This window comes from Ischnura elegans, chromosome 12 (genome assembly GCF_921293095.1).
Source record: "Ischnura elegans chromosome 12, ioIscEleg1.1, whole genome shotgun sequence".
Lineage (NCBI taxonomy): Eukaryota > Metazoa > Arthropoda > Insecta > Odonata > Coenagrionidae > Ischnura > Ischnura elegans.
In genome coordinates, this window is record NC_060257.1 from 62,445,853 (window position 1) to 62,464,677 (window position 18,825).

Below are 18,825 nucleotides of genomic sequence, written 5' to 3' on the forward strand. Positions count from 1 at the left end.
GATTTCATTCTTTCTCGTTCCGTTTACACATTCCGATACCGGGAACGAAACTATCGATATTTTACTGGTTTTAACTTTCATTCAATTTTGATTGCCATCCTTGCCAGTCAGATGACGGGTTTAACTGTGGTTCCCTTCGTGCTTTTAGTTAAGGGTTGGCTAATACCGATGCCGGATTTCTCTCTAAGCTTCCTTCCCTCTTGGCGAAAATAACATTAGACGTCGGCCATCTCCTCCAATCACCATGCCTGAAAATTACCGAGTCCAAATGACGGTTGAAACCTCTATACACCCGGCATCGAATATACTAGAGTCGATCGACAGAGAGGTGGTCCAGGAAAATGAACCGGCCACTCTACCATCTAAGTAAGACGTTTAAACTTAAGTGACTTAGTTCAGTGCGAGCTCTACACTCACCTCTTCATGCCACCTTTTAAGTTGAATCAGTTACATAGATGGAAGGGCAAAGGGTCATAAATCATTTTAAAATTCCATCAATAACATTGGGGAACAATTTTTAACACATTTCCTGATGAATGCAATTTTTGAGCTGCTACGGTACGAGTATTGTTTTTTTAAATCCGTATTTATCATCAGTATGTTAACAATTGGCAATGTTGGAGGTTTAATTTGGTCTCAGCCACTGAAAATCAAGCGTGATATCAGTGACATCATGTTCTTATTTAAAACAGTGAATGGCATTATAGACTGCCCTGATCTGTTGGGGAAGGTTGACATTAAGATACCGGTAGGAACGCGCTTCAGGACAATCTTCATCAGAAAATACCAACCTGTCCTCTATGCATATAACTGTGGCTACTCAAGACTCTTTCGCTTTGATAGAGATGCAACATCAGAAGTAAACTTTTTTGGAATCAATGCAGTGAAGTGCAAGGGTGAAATTCGTATATTATTGCCTTGATATTGAAGGCGCTTATGTGCATTTAAACCACCTCATAATTTTGGTTTTATTGGATATGGTTGTAACTTATATTAACTTTTTATTCCTTCTTGAGTTCAACTTTTCATATTTTTGTGTTATTCCTAAAATTAATGGTTTACTTTGCATTGTTGTAATTTTTCATATATGAGTATGTTGTTTTGTAAGTGATGGATCTATTTACAATAAATAAACAATTAAATAAACTAGACCCACGAATAAAGAAAGTAGATAATTATGTTTTTGTGTATGAAAGCAACTATAAAATCGATTTTTCAGGATACGGGAACATCGAAAACCAACCAAATACTCCAAAAGTTCTCCCAACAAACCACGAACCGTAAGTACCTCAGAGTATCTCAAATTCTCCAGTGGAAAGTAGCAGTACACAATCCTCGTGTCTCATGAGACGGTCTTAAGAGCACTCGGAAGTTGGATTCGACCACATTTTGCAGGACCTAGTTCCGTAGTAATTTCGGATCCATCGACTTAGGACCTTGGCGTTTCGATAACTCTGAAACAGCACCCCGGAACATGTACTTAATGAGAGAAAAGCTATCTCGCCGGGAAAAAGCAATCCGATTGCAAGTTCAAAAGAAGATAGTAAAACAACTCGGTGCTCTCACGGAAAAAAGGGGATGAGTAGGTTTGGGCACTGAAGGTGAAGGATTACGGTACTTTCGAGGAAGAAAATAAACGAAACTAGTTGCAATGAAAAAGTACGAGGTAACAGAGGGCGTTCCGTATTTTTCTGCCATCTAATTCCATTCGAGGGAGGATAATTTAGGAACGAAATATCGCCGAAAAGCAAGCATCTAGGGCATACTGAAACTTAAAAAAAAAGAAAATATTAGAAAAAGATAAAATCAAGAAAATGTTGTACAGATAGAAGTGACAGGGAAATTGGATTATAATTGTAACTACACAAAGATAGGAAAAAATTAAAACAATTGAATAGACGATCGAAAATATTACTTCGCAGAGAAAGAAGCGATTGTGATAAACATTTGCATTCAAAGCAACCAAGGTCCATCAAAGGCCACCGACTTTCAAACTATCACAATAAAATGAAACCATGAATCATTTTAATTCGATAGAAATCGAATTACTCAGCAAGAAAGAAATTGTAATAAAAAATAACAATCAATTTAATCCCTTGAATAATTTCAATAATAACAATAATAATAGGTGATTTCGTACAGCAAGGGAATGTGTTAAATGCAAGGGCGGTTTTTTTCAACCTCCGGTCGCTTGGAAACAGGCGGTTACCCCGCGTATAGGGCAACTGCGCAACCTCTACACCACACGTTCAAGTCATTTCTGACCTCAAGTTGTTATTTAATGGTTAGTGATGATCGCATTAACTACACTGCCTCAATTGATAGAGTTGTAATAATACAATAATGTTATAAGGTGAAACATGCCACCATTTCTTTACTTCGGTAACTCCTTCACTTCTTGCAATTATTCATTTTTACGTAAATTTAACCATTAAAAACACTTAACTTACCAAATATTTTAAAGAATACTCTAATATAAAGATAGTTAAGAGAAAATTAGAACTTAAATTTTATGCAACCCATCCATAAATTTACAAGGCATGAAAAACCAGCTTTAATGCATTTTGGAAAGGGAAGTAAAACGCCGGCTTGCATTTATTTTTTACCCGGTTCCTCTTAAAATGTTAATGAGAAAAATTTTAGCGCGGAAGAAAGAGGAGGTGGAACTGGAAGTGAAAAAAGATAACCAGCTCAGGAAAAGGGGGGGAGATTGAGGAGGGAATGACCATTCTTGCCAACCCATGAACTTGTGAATTGCTTTTCTAAGTTCTTTCCTAAGCAGTTCTCTGTTCTCATACTCCTCGCAGTACTATCCTTACCGTTTAAAATTCTAAATATATTTTGATCAAAATACCATAGTGCAATGATTTAAAATTGCTACAATTAACCGCTTACTGATCTTACCCACAATCAAAGATTCTCTATTAACCATTGACTTGCATTATAGATTATCATAAAACCATTGCAAGTGAGGATAATTGTAGTAAATGTAACAACAAATGGGGTTATAGTGCTACAAAATAATCCCTTGATATAATATCAACACAGTTACAATTGATGCAAGTCAATTCAAGGTTTCTTGAATTAATATTTATTAGTTATATTTATTATTTATTTCAAGAAGAGGTATAAGCAATAGGAATTCATCAAAGAAACCTTAAAATGAAATACCACATTGCTGAAATGAGAAAGTTTGATTTAGTAAGTCAATTTGTTTACAAAGGCGCCTTACTTAGTAAGCGCTCAATAGATACTGCAAAATTTCCATAAAGCACCAAAAATATTTGAATAGATTTGCCAAATTTTCCATTTTAAATAAGCAACAAAATATAAAGAGAAAAATATTAAAAACACAAGTTGACAACAACAGGACGAATATTTGAGAAACGTTGAGTAAAGAATAGTGTAGGGAGCAAATTTAACGATGAGGAAGAAAACGCGAGAGGTGGCAAATGTTAAGTAAAAAGTATATAATCAGGACTTTAATGCATGAAGCGTCTTTGTCTGGGGCAGATATATATCTTTGAGCCATCCCTGTTTAAAAGCTTCATAAAAATTTGACTTCTCTTGGCAACGCATCGCCTGGCTTACTCATAACCTCAACATTTCCCACCCTAATCCTCCTCCCTGCCCAGTATTCACGCCGTTAAACCTTCCCACACTCCTGCTGCTAGCTCAGTTCATCCACTCCACGGTACCAAACTCTCCTTTCTGCCAACACCACTTCTGAATTGCCAGTCTTCCTGCGTCTACGGAAGCAACGCTCATTAAAGCGATTCGACGAAAAAGCCATTTACCTTCTTCGCAAGAGAACGTCAAGGATGAAAATTTTAAAAGCCATCCACTAGGAATCCACTAGGAATTAGAATTCATTGTTGGCTTTTGTTTTTATTTTTTCTATCGCAAAACCCCACCCTGCCCTTTTATTTAACCACTCCTCTTTGTTCCTCGGGTATAGAGGGTGGCATTAAAGGTACCAACCTCTTTGACGCGACAACGTCCTGTGGTTGCGCGGGAATAAAAATAGGAAATGGGGCCATGAAATTTTCGCTTTAAGAACGTATGGTCGCCCGGCTGAATGCGAAGAGTGTTAGGAGGTTTAAGCAGAGTACCTCCGGGCTGAAATTCCTTCGCTGGCGTCCACGATAGTTTTCGCGTTTTTAACCCATCCTGTTCTTTCAGAAATGTAGGCTGTATTGTACGAAAAACTGCGTATTATTATTCGTTATATAGCTAATGCTTTCTCTGGTAGCTTCGTGGGTCAGTCATTTCACCTTGTTTCAACGTTTCAGCCACCAAAGTTTTCCCAACGTCCTATGCTGGAGTATTTACCAGATTGGCTATATTTGGTACTATACTACTCAGCAACTTTTTCCGCAAATTGCGAAATTGGGAACCATTGTGTTCTTCGCTGGCGTCCCCGATAGTTTTAGCGATATTAACCCCAGTGTTCTTTCAAATTTGCAAAATGTAGGCTGGATTGTACTCAAAACTGATACTTGTGCTTATTATGCGTTATACAGGTGAGGGATTCTCTAGTGACCTCTCGGGTCAGTCCTTTCATCTTTTTTCAACGTTTAAGCCACCAAAGTTTTCCCAAGGTCATATGCTGGAGTATTTACAAGATTGGTTATTTCTAGTACAATAATGTTCAGCGTCAAGGAATAATTCTCGGGTTTCCCACCGGGTAAGGTTTTGGGTCGCTGGTCCCAACGTTTCGAAGGCTGGGTCTGCCATCGTCTTCAGGGGTAGAAAAGAAAACACGAATTTAAATTACCCAAAACCAACCCCTCTGGGATACCGAAGAATTATTCCTTCAAAATATACGCCGGGAAAACCTCATTTCTAACTGTTCAGCGTATGTTTCCGCAAAAGGCCAAGTTGGAAACCGCTGCGTCCACGCATCTGCTTTCGTTTAAGTTCACTTTCAATAGTGTCTTCCACGCTCTATCTCAGAATGGGGTGGCTACCCATACCTTATTATAGTCTGTATACCGTAGGGTGGCGCACGGACCCGCCGGCTACCTGAGTCGGTCCCATAGTTTTTATGGTCTGTCCTTCCCCCCCCTCCCCTGGCGCTCGCGGACCCGTACGGGTCCTTCTGCTACCTGAGTCGGTCACATAGAGTTTTTATTGTCGGTCTTTCCCTCCCCCGGCGCTCTAAGCTCGCGGGCCGACTCAGGTAGCTGGCGGGCTGTGCGCCACCCGACGGTATACAGACTATAAGCGTTGAAGGCGAATCACAAGTACTAATTAACTTTCTATTGGTCACAATAGAAAAGGGAAATTCTGGTTGATTTTCAGCGATATATCCTGCCGTTTATAATTATTAATTGCATGGAATATTAAAAACAATAAAATTTGAATCGACATTTTTACAATGTTTACCCGATATGCGCCTAATGTCGGTATTCGTATGAAAGCCTTCAATATTTAAATTACAAAATAATTTAAAGAGGCAATGCCTTGCTTCAAAACTTTGAAAGAAAAATGCCTATTTATAAGTTTCCATAAAAGTATCGCAGTGTGATCAAGTATCTATTCAATATGAATATAACTTAAGTATTTAAGAAGCTATATGCAGCATTTTTTATTTATTATTTGTTTGCGAATGATCGGATATTAGTGATCCATAGCGCATATCTCAAGCGTAATTGCAATTCAGATTGCTACCGAAGAGTTCCTTCCTCAGCCTGCTGAAATATTCCCCATGTCATCGAATCGTGTTTTCATACCTTCAATGCAAACCGCTGAAATGCAAGAGAGCCATATTCACTACAAATAATCTCACGATCAATACCTACTAATTACCGGCATGCGGTGAGTGTGACTCAGGTAAACGCAATTAATTTGATCACTATCACGTTTAATATGGTCGTTTGAGGAATCCACTCCTTCATTCATCAAACTGATGAAAAGCCATTGCTTAAAGTGAAAGGTGACTCCTAGCAACGCGATAAATTAACGCATAAAATTTCAAAAATTAGTCGTATCTCGACCGTTCAACTTTTATTCGGAATCTAATTGCCAATTACAACTAATTAAATATATCTTTCACGTCTTTTACCCCTATTGATATATATGCATGTAATGCTTTGATTTTTTGTCACCAGCGTCAGCCTTATACAAGGGAAATAGAGCTAATTTCTGGCTTTGTATCTCCAAAACAATTCACCATTTAGAGAATTTTTAAAAATTGGGTAGCACTTTTTAGTGCGGAATTATCACCAAAGAGAAAACTAGAGCATAAAATTAAGATAGCCTATCTGTAGGTTCTAAAATTAGCGCCTATCAAGAAGTCACTTATAGCTGAACGAAATTTAAATGTGAGGCGAATAACAGTTTTAGCTTCCAAAAATTATCACGGATTAACCTTCGCTGGAGCACATTTTCATTTGATAAACTACACTCAAAATCAGATTTCTGTGATTAATTACGTAATCGGTTTGTGGAAATCAATTAACCCCAAATTGTTTGTCGGAATGTTAGGTCTTTCACAAAAACAATTAACTTTCTAAGCTTCAAGTAGTTAAAAAATATAAGTTGATATCTTTTGGCACAGTAATAGCTTTCTCTGCATTGTATGTCCGGAAATAAACGTATTAGCTAGCGTAAAATCATACGAAAAGGTGCCAGCTTCAAAATATTGCTGTGACTTTAGGGCTTTGTGGAGTTATTGAAATAATAAGTTAATAAGGTTCGGAAAAAATTGCTCTTATTGTATTATACGCTCGGAAATACACGTATCTAATCACGAAATATAGGGTCATCATAAAAGTAAGAAGATATTTTGATGAAGGTTCAAACGAAAACAGATTTACATAAAGATTACGTTTTTTTTAATTCGTCGTCACACCCACATTTTTGTTAAAACACGGTGAAATATTCGCTCAATATATCCAAAAATTTAAGAATAATCCATTCGATGATCATTTTATAGCTTGTGGCTCAACAGTTTATATATTTACAAACTTCTCCCCTTCTGCTCAGTAGGTTTATATTACTCGCAGATGAGCGTAAAGCCTCCGAGTGCGTCCACAGGGTTGCGGAAGGTGTTGACAGATTTAGATAGTTCACTCATCGAATAAGCAGTCGTGGGCAAAAAGCGACGTCGTTATGAAGGTGTATTGGCCTATCCTTGGGTAAGGTAGGCCATTTAAAGATGCCGAGACCTGTGAAGATACCGTGACTTGGCGATGGGAGGCTGCCAACAATTACGCCCTTCATTGCCCGGGGTATAGGGCAGCAGCTCTTCCTCCTAAGCGTGAAGGTGGGAACCATATGCATCGGTACAGCGACACACATTTTATTACGGGCGTGGTGACATTGTTTTAACGGCTGTAGTATTGAGATGAGAAAGGCAAGGGAAAATCACCACATTATTATCCTGGGAAGTCGCCACTACTCCCCTCATTTTTATATATCATTACATAGATATAAAAAGATTCGTGATAGGAAAATTAGGTGGAGAGCTAAGTCAAACCAATCTAGTGATCGTTGATCAGTGATGAAGATCACCATGCCAAGAATTTATAGAATTGGGGAAGGATAGACGCTTTTAAGTTGAGCAGAGTACTTGACGACGCATCGACGACCAAAGGTCGCCATCGCAAAGGATCGGAATCCTTTAGAACTTCTATGGAATGAGACCCTGAGCTACTAAGCTACTTTTACGGTCCTAAATTCTAAGCACCCTTAGCTAAGCAGACCTTCACAAAGTAAAGGTGCTTCGAAGTATAAAATTCCATAAAATAAATTCTAAGCATCCTTAGCTAAGCAGACCCTCACAAAGTAAAGGTGCTTCGCAATATAAAATTCCATAAAATAGTAGTTGAAAACTTTTTGGGCAACGTCGTCACGATAGATTTCCATGACAAGTGACTAGTATCGGTCGGCAAACGTTGCGGTCACCGAAAAAACGACGCGGCGGCATAGCCCAAAAAGTTTTTAACTACCATGACAAGCATCTGCAAAAGTTTAAATAAAGAATTCCATAAAAGAGAACATTGACAGAAATGAATCTTTTCCTCGGAATTTTCCCATTGAAGAAACGTGTAAGAATACATGGTTAAGAAGGAGTAGGCATTCCAGTAAAATACTGGAAAAATGTGTCAATATATTTGAAGACATAATATTGTAAATTAATTAGGAGAAATATATTTTTTGGGTGCTATGATGGAAGAAAAAAATGCCTATGAACACGGTGAAAACATGCGAACAGTATTGTTAGAAAGGCAACATTTTGGGGAACGCAAAAAGTAAAAAAGATGGGAGTAAGGATGGCCATCTCTAGATTGAACGAAAAATAAGAAGGAGTTTACAAGGAAAAGAGTTTACGTGGTGCAGAAAAAAGGGTCTAGAAAACAGGATATCACAAAGACAAATGGAGATAGGGAAAAATGATTCTCAATTCTTATAATTATTAAAGAACTCAATCTGTAATAAGGTTTCATGAAACAAGCAACGGTCAAAGGATTATTTATTATTATATCAATGAAACATTCTTTAAAGGATTATAAATAAGCTTTCGCCATTCCAGTCATAACTAAAAAATTACAAAAATAATGCATGGAAAACGTGCAGAAATATAAAAAAATTAAAAATAGCTTATAAGTAGTAATTGAAGCATTAAATGAAGCTTTACAATGAAACGAACACACAATCCTTTTGATGGCACTGAAAAGATGGTGCACTACTTTTATGGGAGCTGATGTTAAAAGGTGAAAGGCTTTGTGAATAGTAAAGATGGTCAAACAGATTGCCTTTTCTGGAATATTGCGGAAAGTAAGAACCGCATCGGAAGAGAGTGGAAGTTTCGCGACGCAGAAAAAAAACACGAACGAAAAGAGGCAGATGATGAGATAAATTTCAGTCGAGGAAAGGCAGGAAATATATAAAAACTATCAAAGAAACCATCCTATCGAGTTGAATCACGGTGAAATAGTTGCTCAATACACCCCAATCAACTAAGAAACATGAGGTTAAATAAAAGAGGATGTCATGAGAACAGGCGGAGGTAAAAAAAAATATTACTCAATTCTTGTGGTAATTAAAGGAATTATTACGGAATATCATTTCATTCAAATGATTATTTATTACTATACCAATGTAGCAGTCGGTAAAGGGCGATAAATTATCAAGCATAAATCCGGTCAGAACTGGAACAGGCTAATTATAATGCACAGATAACATGAAAATAAATATAAAAGTCCACGGAATTGAACATTAATTGTAATTAAAGCATTGAGTGGACTTTAACGATGCAAGAAACATACATACCTACTGGTAGTGACTAGTATACTACTCGTTTTTGGGCGATGGCGCTAAAATGAATGATTTAGGGAGGGGTTAAGACGGACTTATGGATTGCCAACTCTGGAATATTACGGAAAATAAGAACCGCATGGAAAAGGAGGGGAAGTTACGGGACGCAGAAAAAAAAACACGCACGAAAAGAGGCAGAGAATGAGATGAAGGTGGGCGGGGAAAGGTAGGAAAGAAATCTGAATTATCAGTGAACCATCCTATCCAGTTGAATCACGATGAAACATATGCTCAATAGATACCAATAAATAAAGAAATATAACGATAAATAAAAGAGGATGTCATGAGGACAGGCGGAGGTAAGAAGAAATGACTCAATCCTTGAAAACATTCAAGGAATTTTTCCGGAATACCATTTCATTCTAAAGATTATTTATTACTACGTCAATGTAGCATAATACAAAGTACGATAAATTGTCAAATATAAATCTGGTAAGAAATGAAAGAGGTTAATTATAATACACGGAAAAGATGAAGAAAAATATAAAAGTCCAAGAAATTGTAAATTAATTGTAATTAAAAAAAATTAGTGGATTTTACGATACAAGAAACATACATCAATTTGATGGCGAGAAAGATGGTGGACTACTCGTTTTTGGGCGATGGTATTAAATAGAATGGCTTTGGGAGGGGTAAAGATGGTCATATGGATTGCCAACTCTGGAATATTACGAACAATAAGAACCGCATTGAAAGGGAGGGGAAGTTACGGGAATAAAAAAAACACGCTCGAAAAGAGGAAGAGGATGAGGTGAAGACCGGCGGGGAAAGGCAGGAAAGAGATCAGAGCGGGAAAAAATACGTCGAAAAGAGGAAAAGGGCGCGCTTTCTTCCTGGAGGGCGGATGCCCAGGCATATATAAAGCTGGAACGTAAGCCGCTCAAGGAATCCGCTCCCAGGGGTAACCGCTTCGTAACCCCATTAAAACAGGAAAGGACGGGGAACAGGTAGAGAAGAGTGGAGCATAAGGCGCAAAAAGAGATGCGATGAACAAGGAAGGAGGAGAGAAGGGGTACAACAAGAATACCATAGGAAAAGAAATGAAAATGAAGTGTTGGCACAGCTTTTACAATGAACGGTGAAAATAAAAAATAAAAAAAATGTAGGGCTAGGTAAGATACATAATGTACAATGAAGTTGAGACACGCACAGTTGTATGAAATCCAAAAAAAACATACACAAATAGTGGAGACGGAATCAGTGGCGGATACAGAAAAAACTCAAGGGTAGGGCGTGCAAAAGATATCTTGCGTTACCTTTGCTATTATCGTAATAAAAAATCATCAAGTCAGATGCAAAGTAAATGAAAGTTTTATTGAATCTGATTATACACATATTGAAGACGGACCTAAGACGTCTTATGATATTAAAAAATTTACAATTGTGGTTCCGTAATGTTTGGAGATAAGGGCAGCATAGCAGGGGGGGCTGCCCCCTCGACCCCCATATGTATCCGCCACTGTACGGAATGCTAAGAGTAACTACACAAAAATTACTCAGCCAAAGCATTCGACTGCTAACATAGTAGTTCCTCCGTTCGTCCTTGACTATCAACCACTAGGAGAACTTTTAATTTGGTCAAATCGTGAAATTTCACCATTTCATGAATTATTATGTCAACAACGGAGGAAGATATGCTTTGTCTTAGGGATACAAAGACATGGTGGCAGGAAGTGGCAGAGTGACCAGAATAGGCTACAGGCAAGCGAAAGCGAATAGTACCATAGCATTCAAATTCATGTGAAAAATATTGTGAAATTTATGAAAAAATATTACAATATTTGAAAAATTTCCTTTTTTCAGCTCCAGAATTTCAGCTTTTTTCTCAAAGATTGTCATTTAGGGAATGAGGAACGAAATAGAATATAAGACAATAGTGGAGAAAAAAATCTTTCATTACGGAGGAGGACACATGGAGATATCTTTCGCAGAAATATTACACCATACATCCGAAGAGTGAGTCACCAGTGTAGCTTTCAACAGGAGGAAAAGAGAAAATCAGCAACGTGAATACACTCGTTGAGAGGCAGGAAAACTTTGAAAAGGAGGAAATGTTGGCAGGAGATGAAATGGTAAAGGAAAAAATAAGGACGATGTTCTAATCCTTGAGGCAGGGCGATGACCTCCACACATCTCCCTTCCGGCTAATCCATAGTGGATCCTCCGCATGAAAGAGGAGGAATTCGATCAAAAAGGCATCGGTGTCATACGCAGCGAGTGACATCAAAGGATAATAAAAGGTAAAGGAATCACGCAAGGGACTCATACCAGTCTATCGGATCACCAGTGCTGAGGGCAGGTCCAGGTAAGCGGAAAAACGGTCGGATTAAGGAGACAGGTTCACGAGTACGCGATTCAAAACAAAATACATTTCAAACACGTCACCGAAAAAATGTTTCGCCATCATAGATGATATTCATCGAGACTGAAAATCTAATTGGAGTTTAGAGAATGATAGTAATTCAATTCTCACAATTTTAGGCCAACACTAGCAGTATCGCGATTGTATGGCCTAAAAAGACAATTGCCCATCATTTTGAGAAGTAGTAATCATTTTAAATATTTCTTAGTTTACGTTAAAATTAATTGATAACTTCATTAAGTTTAATATTTACCTTTATCTGTCCTTAACCTGAGTCAAATTTTAGGAATCGTTTCATTATAAAAAAATTAAATGTACAGCCACCACGTCGCCTCCGCCCTGGCCTACCACACGCCGCTCGCTACGGCAAATGTGGTGCTTATCTCCATTCAAATTGTAACAAGGAATTTTTAATAAATATATAAATAAAATATATATGCTAACCAAAACATCAAAATAGCCATACAGTAATCAATAGCAATCAAATAGTATGGTTATTTGCTGAATAAAACACACGTTACCGTTAAAAATATAATAAAAATACTTAACCCGCCATTTTTACGGGACGGCCTTTTAAGGTGGACAGGTTGTATAAATCCATTTATATGTGAAAAAATTAATCATATTTTGATATCATTTTTGTATTTTATACTATAATCACTACATATTATAGTTATTATTTCCATTAAGTATGTTTATTATCATTATTAACGTTCCAATTTTTAATTTTGACGTCAATAAATTGTATTCAAATGTTTAATCACAATGCCAAATTTTTTGATCGAAATTTCCTTTTTCACACAAATTTTACACCGCCAACGCAAATATGCGCACCAAAAATTGCAATATATATTTGAAAAATTGACTGGTTTGGGTGAGTCAGTGGACTTAACCGTACCGGCAATTTTGAACGCGCCTTCGACGTGGCAAACAGATCGTGAGTGAGAGGAGAAAAGATCGTTCCTGAAAGAGCATCATCACTAGCGATCGAAACGGTGACGCCAATAATTAATCGTTCTTATTCAGCACACTACAGCCTATAGGTGCTCCATCTTGTGGGATTAGGGAGCGATTCCTTCCTCTTCCAGAAATTCTCCTTACATTCTCCGCTCACGTTCCGTAATAAGCTCTGCGTCGCCCTCCGCAGCCTTTGACTCGCGGGCCTCCCCCATTTTGCAAGGAGATTACCCCGAGACGTGACGCGGGCCAATAATGAAGGTGTGGCGGTGTTACGTGGGCCTTGAGTGAGGGCTTCAGAATTTAGCGCGGGACAGACATGCAGACGAGCTGGAACAAACGACTCGACACGCTTATGGGGCCGATTCCGATCGAAGAGGAGGCCTTAACGATCGTCGCTACCAAGACGGAAACGAATCAAAGCAAACATCGGCGTCTATTGCCTGCGTTTCGCGGTCGTGTACAAACTTAGTTATTTTTTCCATTCATGTGTTGGTGGCATTATTCTGGAATACTGTAGTGGACGGAACAACCTTAAAGGCCACATTTTGAGACATGATGGCCTGATGAAGACAATCGTCGAAGGACAGGTGGAGGGCAAGAACGGAAAAGGAAGACCTCGAACAAAATATATGGAACAAGTAAAGAAAGATGTGAAAGAGAAGAAATACGTAGGTGTGAAAAGATTAGCTGATAGGAGAACTGAGTGGAGAGCTGCGTCAAACCAATCCTAGGATTGTTGACCTGTGATGATGATGACTGTAGTTGATCACATATAACCCGGTCAAAATAGACATTGACCCTTGCACAAATTCCCAACAAACTGAAAATTTACAGTAACAAGCAGAAAATTTAAAGGCCTGAGCAATTTTTTTCGTAAAACTAACCGTTTGGCTAATATATGCAAAAAAAACATTTTTGTGACCTTTGACTTAACATTTTTGGCACTCACGGGCTCGATGGGGACTTTTCACGATTTCATTAGTGGTATTAGTAAAGTTCCTGTAAATTTTCAGCTTGTGGGGAATTTATGTTAAGGGTGCCCCTATATTTTGGACTAATTTGACCGGGCTAATAGTGATTCAACCCTGTGGTTGGTTTGGATTGGTGAGGTATAGGTCACCCGAACTAAGTATGTGGACTAAGCTACAACTGCATAAGCTTCACACATTCTTGCTATCTTGATATTTGATCTAATTCCTTTCGATGAGCCATATCGAACTCCAATAAATACTTTTTGGTATATTTGGATGGCTTCGTCCGGGATTGGGGCCCGATACGTTACGATCAGTAATCACACCGCTTTGTCCAGTGGGCCACTAGGACCCTGTACTATAAACATGCTTGAAGAAATGCAGCTTTTATTTACTTACAACTAACAGATGAGCTGGAACAAACAATTTGACACGCTTATGGGGCCGAATCCGATCGAAGACGAGGCCTTAACGATCGCTATCACCAAGATGGAAACGAATAAAAGCAACCATCATCATGAATTGAATACGCACCCTGGTTATGTACAAACTAAGCTATTTTTTTCGATTCATCTGCTGGTGACTTTATTCTGGAATGCTGTATTTAAACAGTGATTTAACTCAGTGGTTGGTTTGGATTGGTGAGGGTAAAGCCATAGTATATATACTTACTCTATGGTAGCTATAGCTCATCCTGAACTAAGCTATTGCAGCATAAATTTCACGTATTCTGGATATGCGGTCTAATTCTTATCCCGGAGTCATGCAGACAAGCTGGAAAAAAAGACTAGACACGCTAACAGTGCCGATTCTGATCGAAGAGGAGGCCTTAACGATCGCTATTACCAAGATTGAAACGAGTCAAAGCAAAAATTAGCATGCATTGGCTGTGATTCGTGGTTGCCTACAAACTACGATATTTTTTCATTAAACTGCGGCCGAATTTACTCTGAAATACTGTAGTTTTTCATAGAGATATTTAAGCGGGAAGTTGGCTTGGACTTGGTGGGGTAGAGCTCACTGTCGACTAATCCATCTACCGATTCGATCGATGGATTTTTCTTCCTCATAGGAAAATCCATTAGGATCGGTAGAATATTAATTGCGTAAGCTTGGTTTCGTTAGTAGTAGGACCCGCCCGCCTTTGTGACGTCGGGCGTCGTCGGGCTCTCATCGCGGCGGCGCCTCCTTCCTCCTTGTTCCTATCCGTCATTCCCCTTCTGGGTGCAGAGGAACAAAGCTCGCGCTTATAGTCCCTGCCCTTTATTAATTATTCTATCTTTATTCCTTCCAACCTTTATTATCCTTTTATTAATTTATTATCCTTGCGAGCCCACCCTGGAGTCTCGTTTCCACTCTCGACTAAACCACCGCCGCCTTAACTTCAAAAATTCTGGATATTTGGTCCATTTCATTTCCCTGAACCAAATCACACCTCGAGGATATTTGTTTTGAGTGTTCGATGATTTTCGGATAGCCGCTTTGGTACCACCCATCGGTCACTGCTGTGAACCAAAGCTAAGGAAGAATTCAGCTTCATAAACCCCCGCCGAAAAAATCATACACTTAAGTGCCTTTGTAGTGCAAATGAAAGAGCATCGTAAGTGTCTTGGCTAAAGTCAATGAAAAAATGAATGCAACTAAAATATTGCAATTCTTATTGTATTTCAAAGTGAATTTGTAGAGAAATTAACAAGAAATGGAAAATTATAGCTATACCTTCAAATTTTTTAAACTAAGTATTATTAGAATAAATTATTGAACAATTATTTAAGCTGATTCCGTCCGAAAAAATTTTAGGCTGAAAAATCGACATCCTGAAAAATACCCGTTATTATTCTTTTTTCGTTTTTTTTGCAAAGCGCTTTAATTGGCATTTTTCACAATTCTAAATATTTGGAATTTTTATTCACGTGTACGAGTTCATACGTAACATTATTAGTTATAGTTTGATAGGGTCACATTTGTACTCACTGGGGTCTTTGACGGCCGTAATGATCAGCTTGAAGCCGTTGGATTCCGTGCCCCAACCGTCCGTGACGTATTTCAGCGTCACGAAGTTGGTCCGGGTGTAGATGGCTCCCACCGTTGTCTTGGTGTTGCGGCACGAGAGGTCCGCCTTCGATGTCCGGCGCAACGTTGACGCGAGGTTGGGTGAGAAAAGAGAGGGAAAGAAATACAGAAGATTAGGAAACCAAATAGTACGAATGAAATATGTGATTGATTGGTAAATTGAGCGACTGTAACCATCTCTTAATTGTTGAAGAAAAACATTATTCAGTTTTTTTTCTTTCATAGCCCAGAGGATGATTTAAAATAAATCGAAACGTTGGCTATAACTTGTTTTACATTGACCTAAACTCCAAGAAATATCATAAAATGTATTGAACAAGGTCAAGAATAGAAGAGGGAAAAAATAATTATTATTATTTTTATAATTTGACTTAAGATGGTTTGTAGACGACACGAAGTATTGGTGATTATCGTTAAATATTTCAAAATAGGCTTTTCATTTAAGCCTCAGTTCCCAAAGAGTCCTGAAGGTAAGAACCATACAATGACCAATTTTTGTAAATATTACATTTCAACTAAAATATGAAACCCCCGCCCCCATTCACCATAAAACGTTGTTATTTTTAACAATATGTTCCCATTAAGTTCATCAGGCTTTGCTGAAAACTTAAGTTTTACTCTCTGAGTGCAAGAACCATTATTTGCTTCCCATTTTTCTCCAGAATATACCTTTAGTCATCATATAGTCTGAGGTTTCAGGCGAGATGGAGTGGAAACGTGGCATAATGAAAATGAAAAAGCAGGAGCAATTTCCACAATTTTACATTTATTAATACGACCGGTTTCGCTTTTCAGCATCATCAGGTACAAAAATATCAAGTGCGCTGTGCTTAAATAGGAAGGTAGGAGGGGGTGGTGGGCGGTAAGGCGGGGGAAGGGGATGGAGGGAGGGTGTACAGTCACGGGGCTTGGGAAAACTGAGGATGGGGTTAGAGAGGAGTATGACAAATACACTAATTGTCCTTAATGTCTTCCTCCAAGGGGAAGGTGGGAAGGCCCCTGGTACCCTCTCCGCTGGGTTCCAACGCTCCAGTCGCTCGGTCCGGTCAGCTACCCCTGGATGCCTCATGAACTTACATAACTTTTGAAAAAACGGAAGTTTACACCACTTTCTTCCATTATTGATGTCTGCTGGCAAGAGGGATGTACTAAGGCCAATCGCGTGCTTCTTCGACGGTAGCGATGTCAAATTTTTCCCCCGAGTAGTTAACTTATCATCACATAATTTCGACGCCCCGAAAATGGAAATACTCAACAAAGGACTAAAATACGTGCCTCCACGCCCCATATCGACCATCGACTACAAGAACCTCGCAGCAGATTGTGAAGTCTCCCTTGGAAGAGAAACACCCGGCTCCAAACAACTCGTGGCCAACACTATCGGAGAGGATATTACAAGGAAACGACCGCTGAATCCAAGGGCATCGGCAGAAGCAAAGACACTGAGGGATCTAATCAAAGAAGTAAAAGAGGAGAAGCTCACCATTGTTAAAGCAGACAAAGGCCAATGCATGGTGATTTTGGACGAAGCAGATTACAAAAGTAAGTGCCGAGATTTCATTTTAAACAACCAATTCGAAATTCTGTGTAAAGATCCAACTAAGCAATTTCAAAGAAGGATTAAATCCGAGATTGCCTCATGCACGACCCTACTCAGTGTTAGAGAGAAATATTTTTTGACTACCATGAATCCACTGCCTCCAAGACTTTACGGAATGCCCAAGCTACATAAAACAGACGCTCCGATCAGACCAGTGGTATCCAGTGTAAGTGCACCAGCGCATAAATTGGCTTATAAAGTGAATGCCTTATTCAGACAATTTACGGACTTTTCTGCTAAGTACGCTATTAGAAATTCCATAAGTTTAACGGAAAAACTACGAAGTGTGAACTTGCCACCAAATGCCAAACTAGTGTCCTTTGATGTCCAAAACCTATTCACCTCCATCCCCACGGAAGAAGTGCTTAGACTGGCGAAAGAAACCTTAGACCGTGCTAATGTAACACCAAAACTAGCAGGAGAATTGCACAGACTAATGAAGATTTGTGTTGATCAAAATTACTTTCTGTTCGACGGAGTATACTACAAACAAAAGGAGGGCCTGGCTATGGGCTCACCACTATCTCCAATATTAGCCGAAATTTTCATGAACAATTTAGAAGAGAAAATCTTCGACCCCAAGAACAACCAAGTTTCAAATGTTTTATATTGGTTCCGATATGTCGACGATGTCCTTTGCTGTTGGACGGGCAGCCACAGACAATTAAACAACTTCTTATCATTCCTCAACTCAATACATGAAGCCTACACTTTCACCATGGAACTTGAAGACGACAAAAAGATCAACTTTTTGGACCTTTCCATCATTAGAAGTTCGTCAAAACACGATTTTGCCATCTACAGGAAGCCTACCTACACGGACCAAGTAATTCCTTCAGATTCCGCCCACCCGATTTCGCATAAATTAGCCAGCTTCAATTCAATGATTCATAGACTTATAAATATACCCATGTCGGAGATGAATTATAAAAAGGAACTTGCGACTATTAAGAATATTGCTGTGACCAACGGATACAGTGCCGACATGATCAACTCTCTCCTCACCAAGAAACGGAAGAAGCACGCGATTGGCCTTAGTACATCCCTCTTGCCAGCAGACATCAATAATGGAAGAAAGTGGTGTAAACTTCCGTTTTTTCAAAAGTTATCCTATAAAATAGTGAATCTCATTCCAAAGGACAAATATAAAGTCGCCTTCTACACACCAAACTCGCTCAAAAAATCACTTTGTAAAAACAAGGACACTATTGAGAAAACTAATCGGAGTGGGGTATACGAGGTAATTTGTGATTGTGGAGCGAGCTATGTAGGGCAAACAGGACGTGATTTCACCACGAGAATGAAAGAACACAAGAAGTGCAAAGAAAACGGTGATGAGACATCCATGGTAGCAAAACACCTGTTAAGTTCGGGCCATGATTGTGAATTTGATCCTGTGATTCTCCACGTAGCCGACAAAGGAAGGAAACTTGATGCCCTGGAACAAATAGAAATTAACATAAGGAAAAAGAGTAATAAGCCCCTCCTCAACGAACTTCTGTATTACACCAGCTCACCCCTCCTATCCATTGACT

General features: G+C 38.8%; 1 protein-coding gene across 3 annotated transcripts in view; it reads right to left on the reverse strand.

The window, feature by feature from the left end:
- LOC124168831 (neuropilin and tolloid-like protein 2) overlaps nt 1-18,825 on the reverse strand; it is a 172,540-nt gene that overhangs the window by 145,636 nt on the left and 8,079 nt on the right. For all 3 annotated transcript variants that reach the window (XM_046547164.1, XM_046547163.1, XM_046547162.1), the window contains exon 2: nt 15,592-15,736. In XM_046547164.1, coding sequence (XP_046403120.1) covers nt 15,592-15,736 — 145 coding nt within the window. The remainder of the gene's footprint in view (nt 1-15,591; nt 15,737-18,825) is intronic.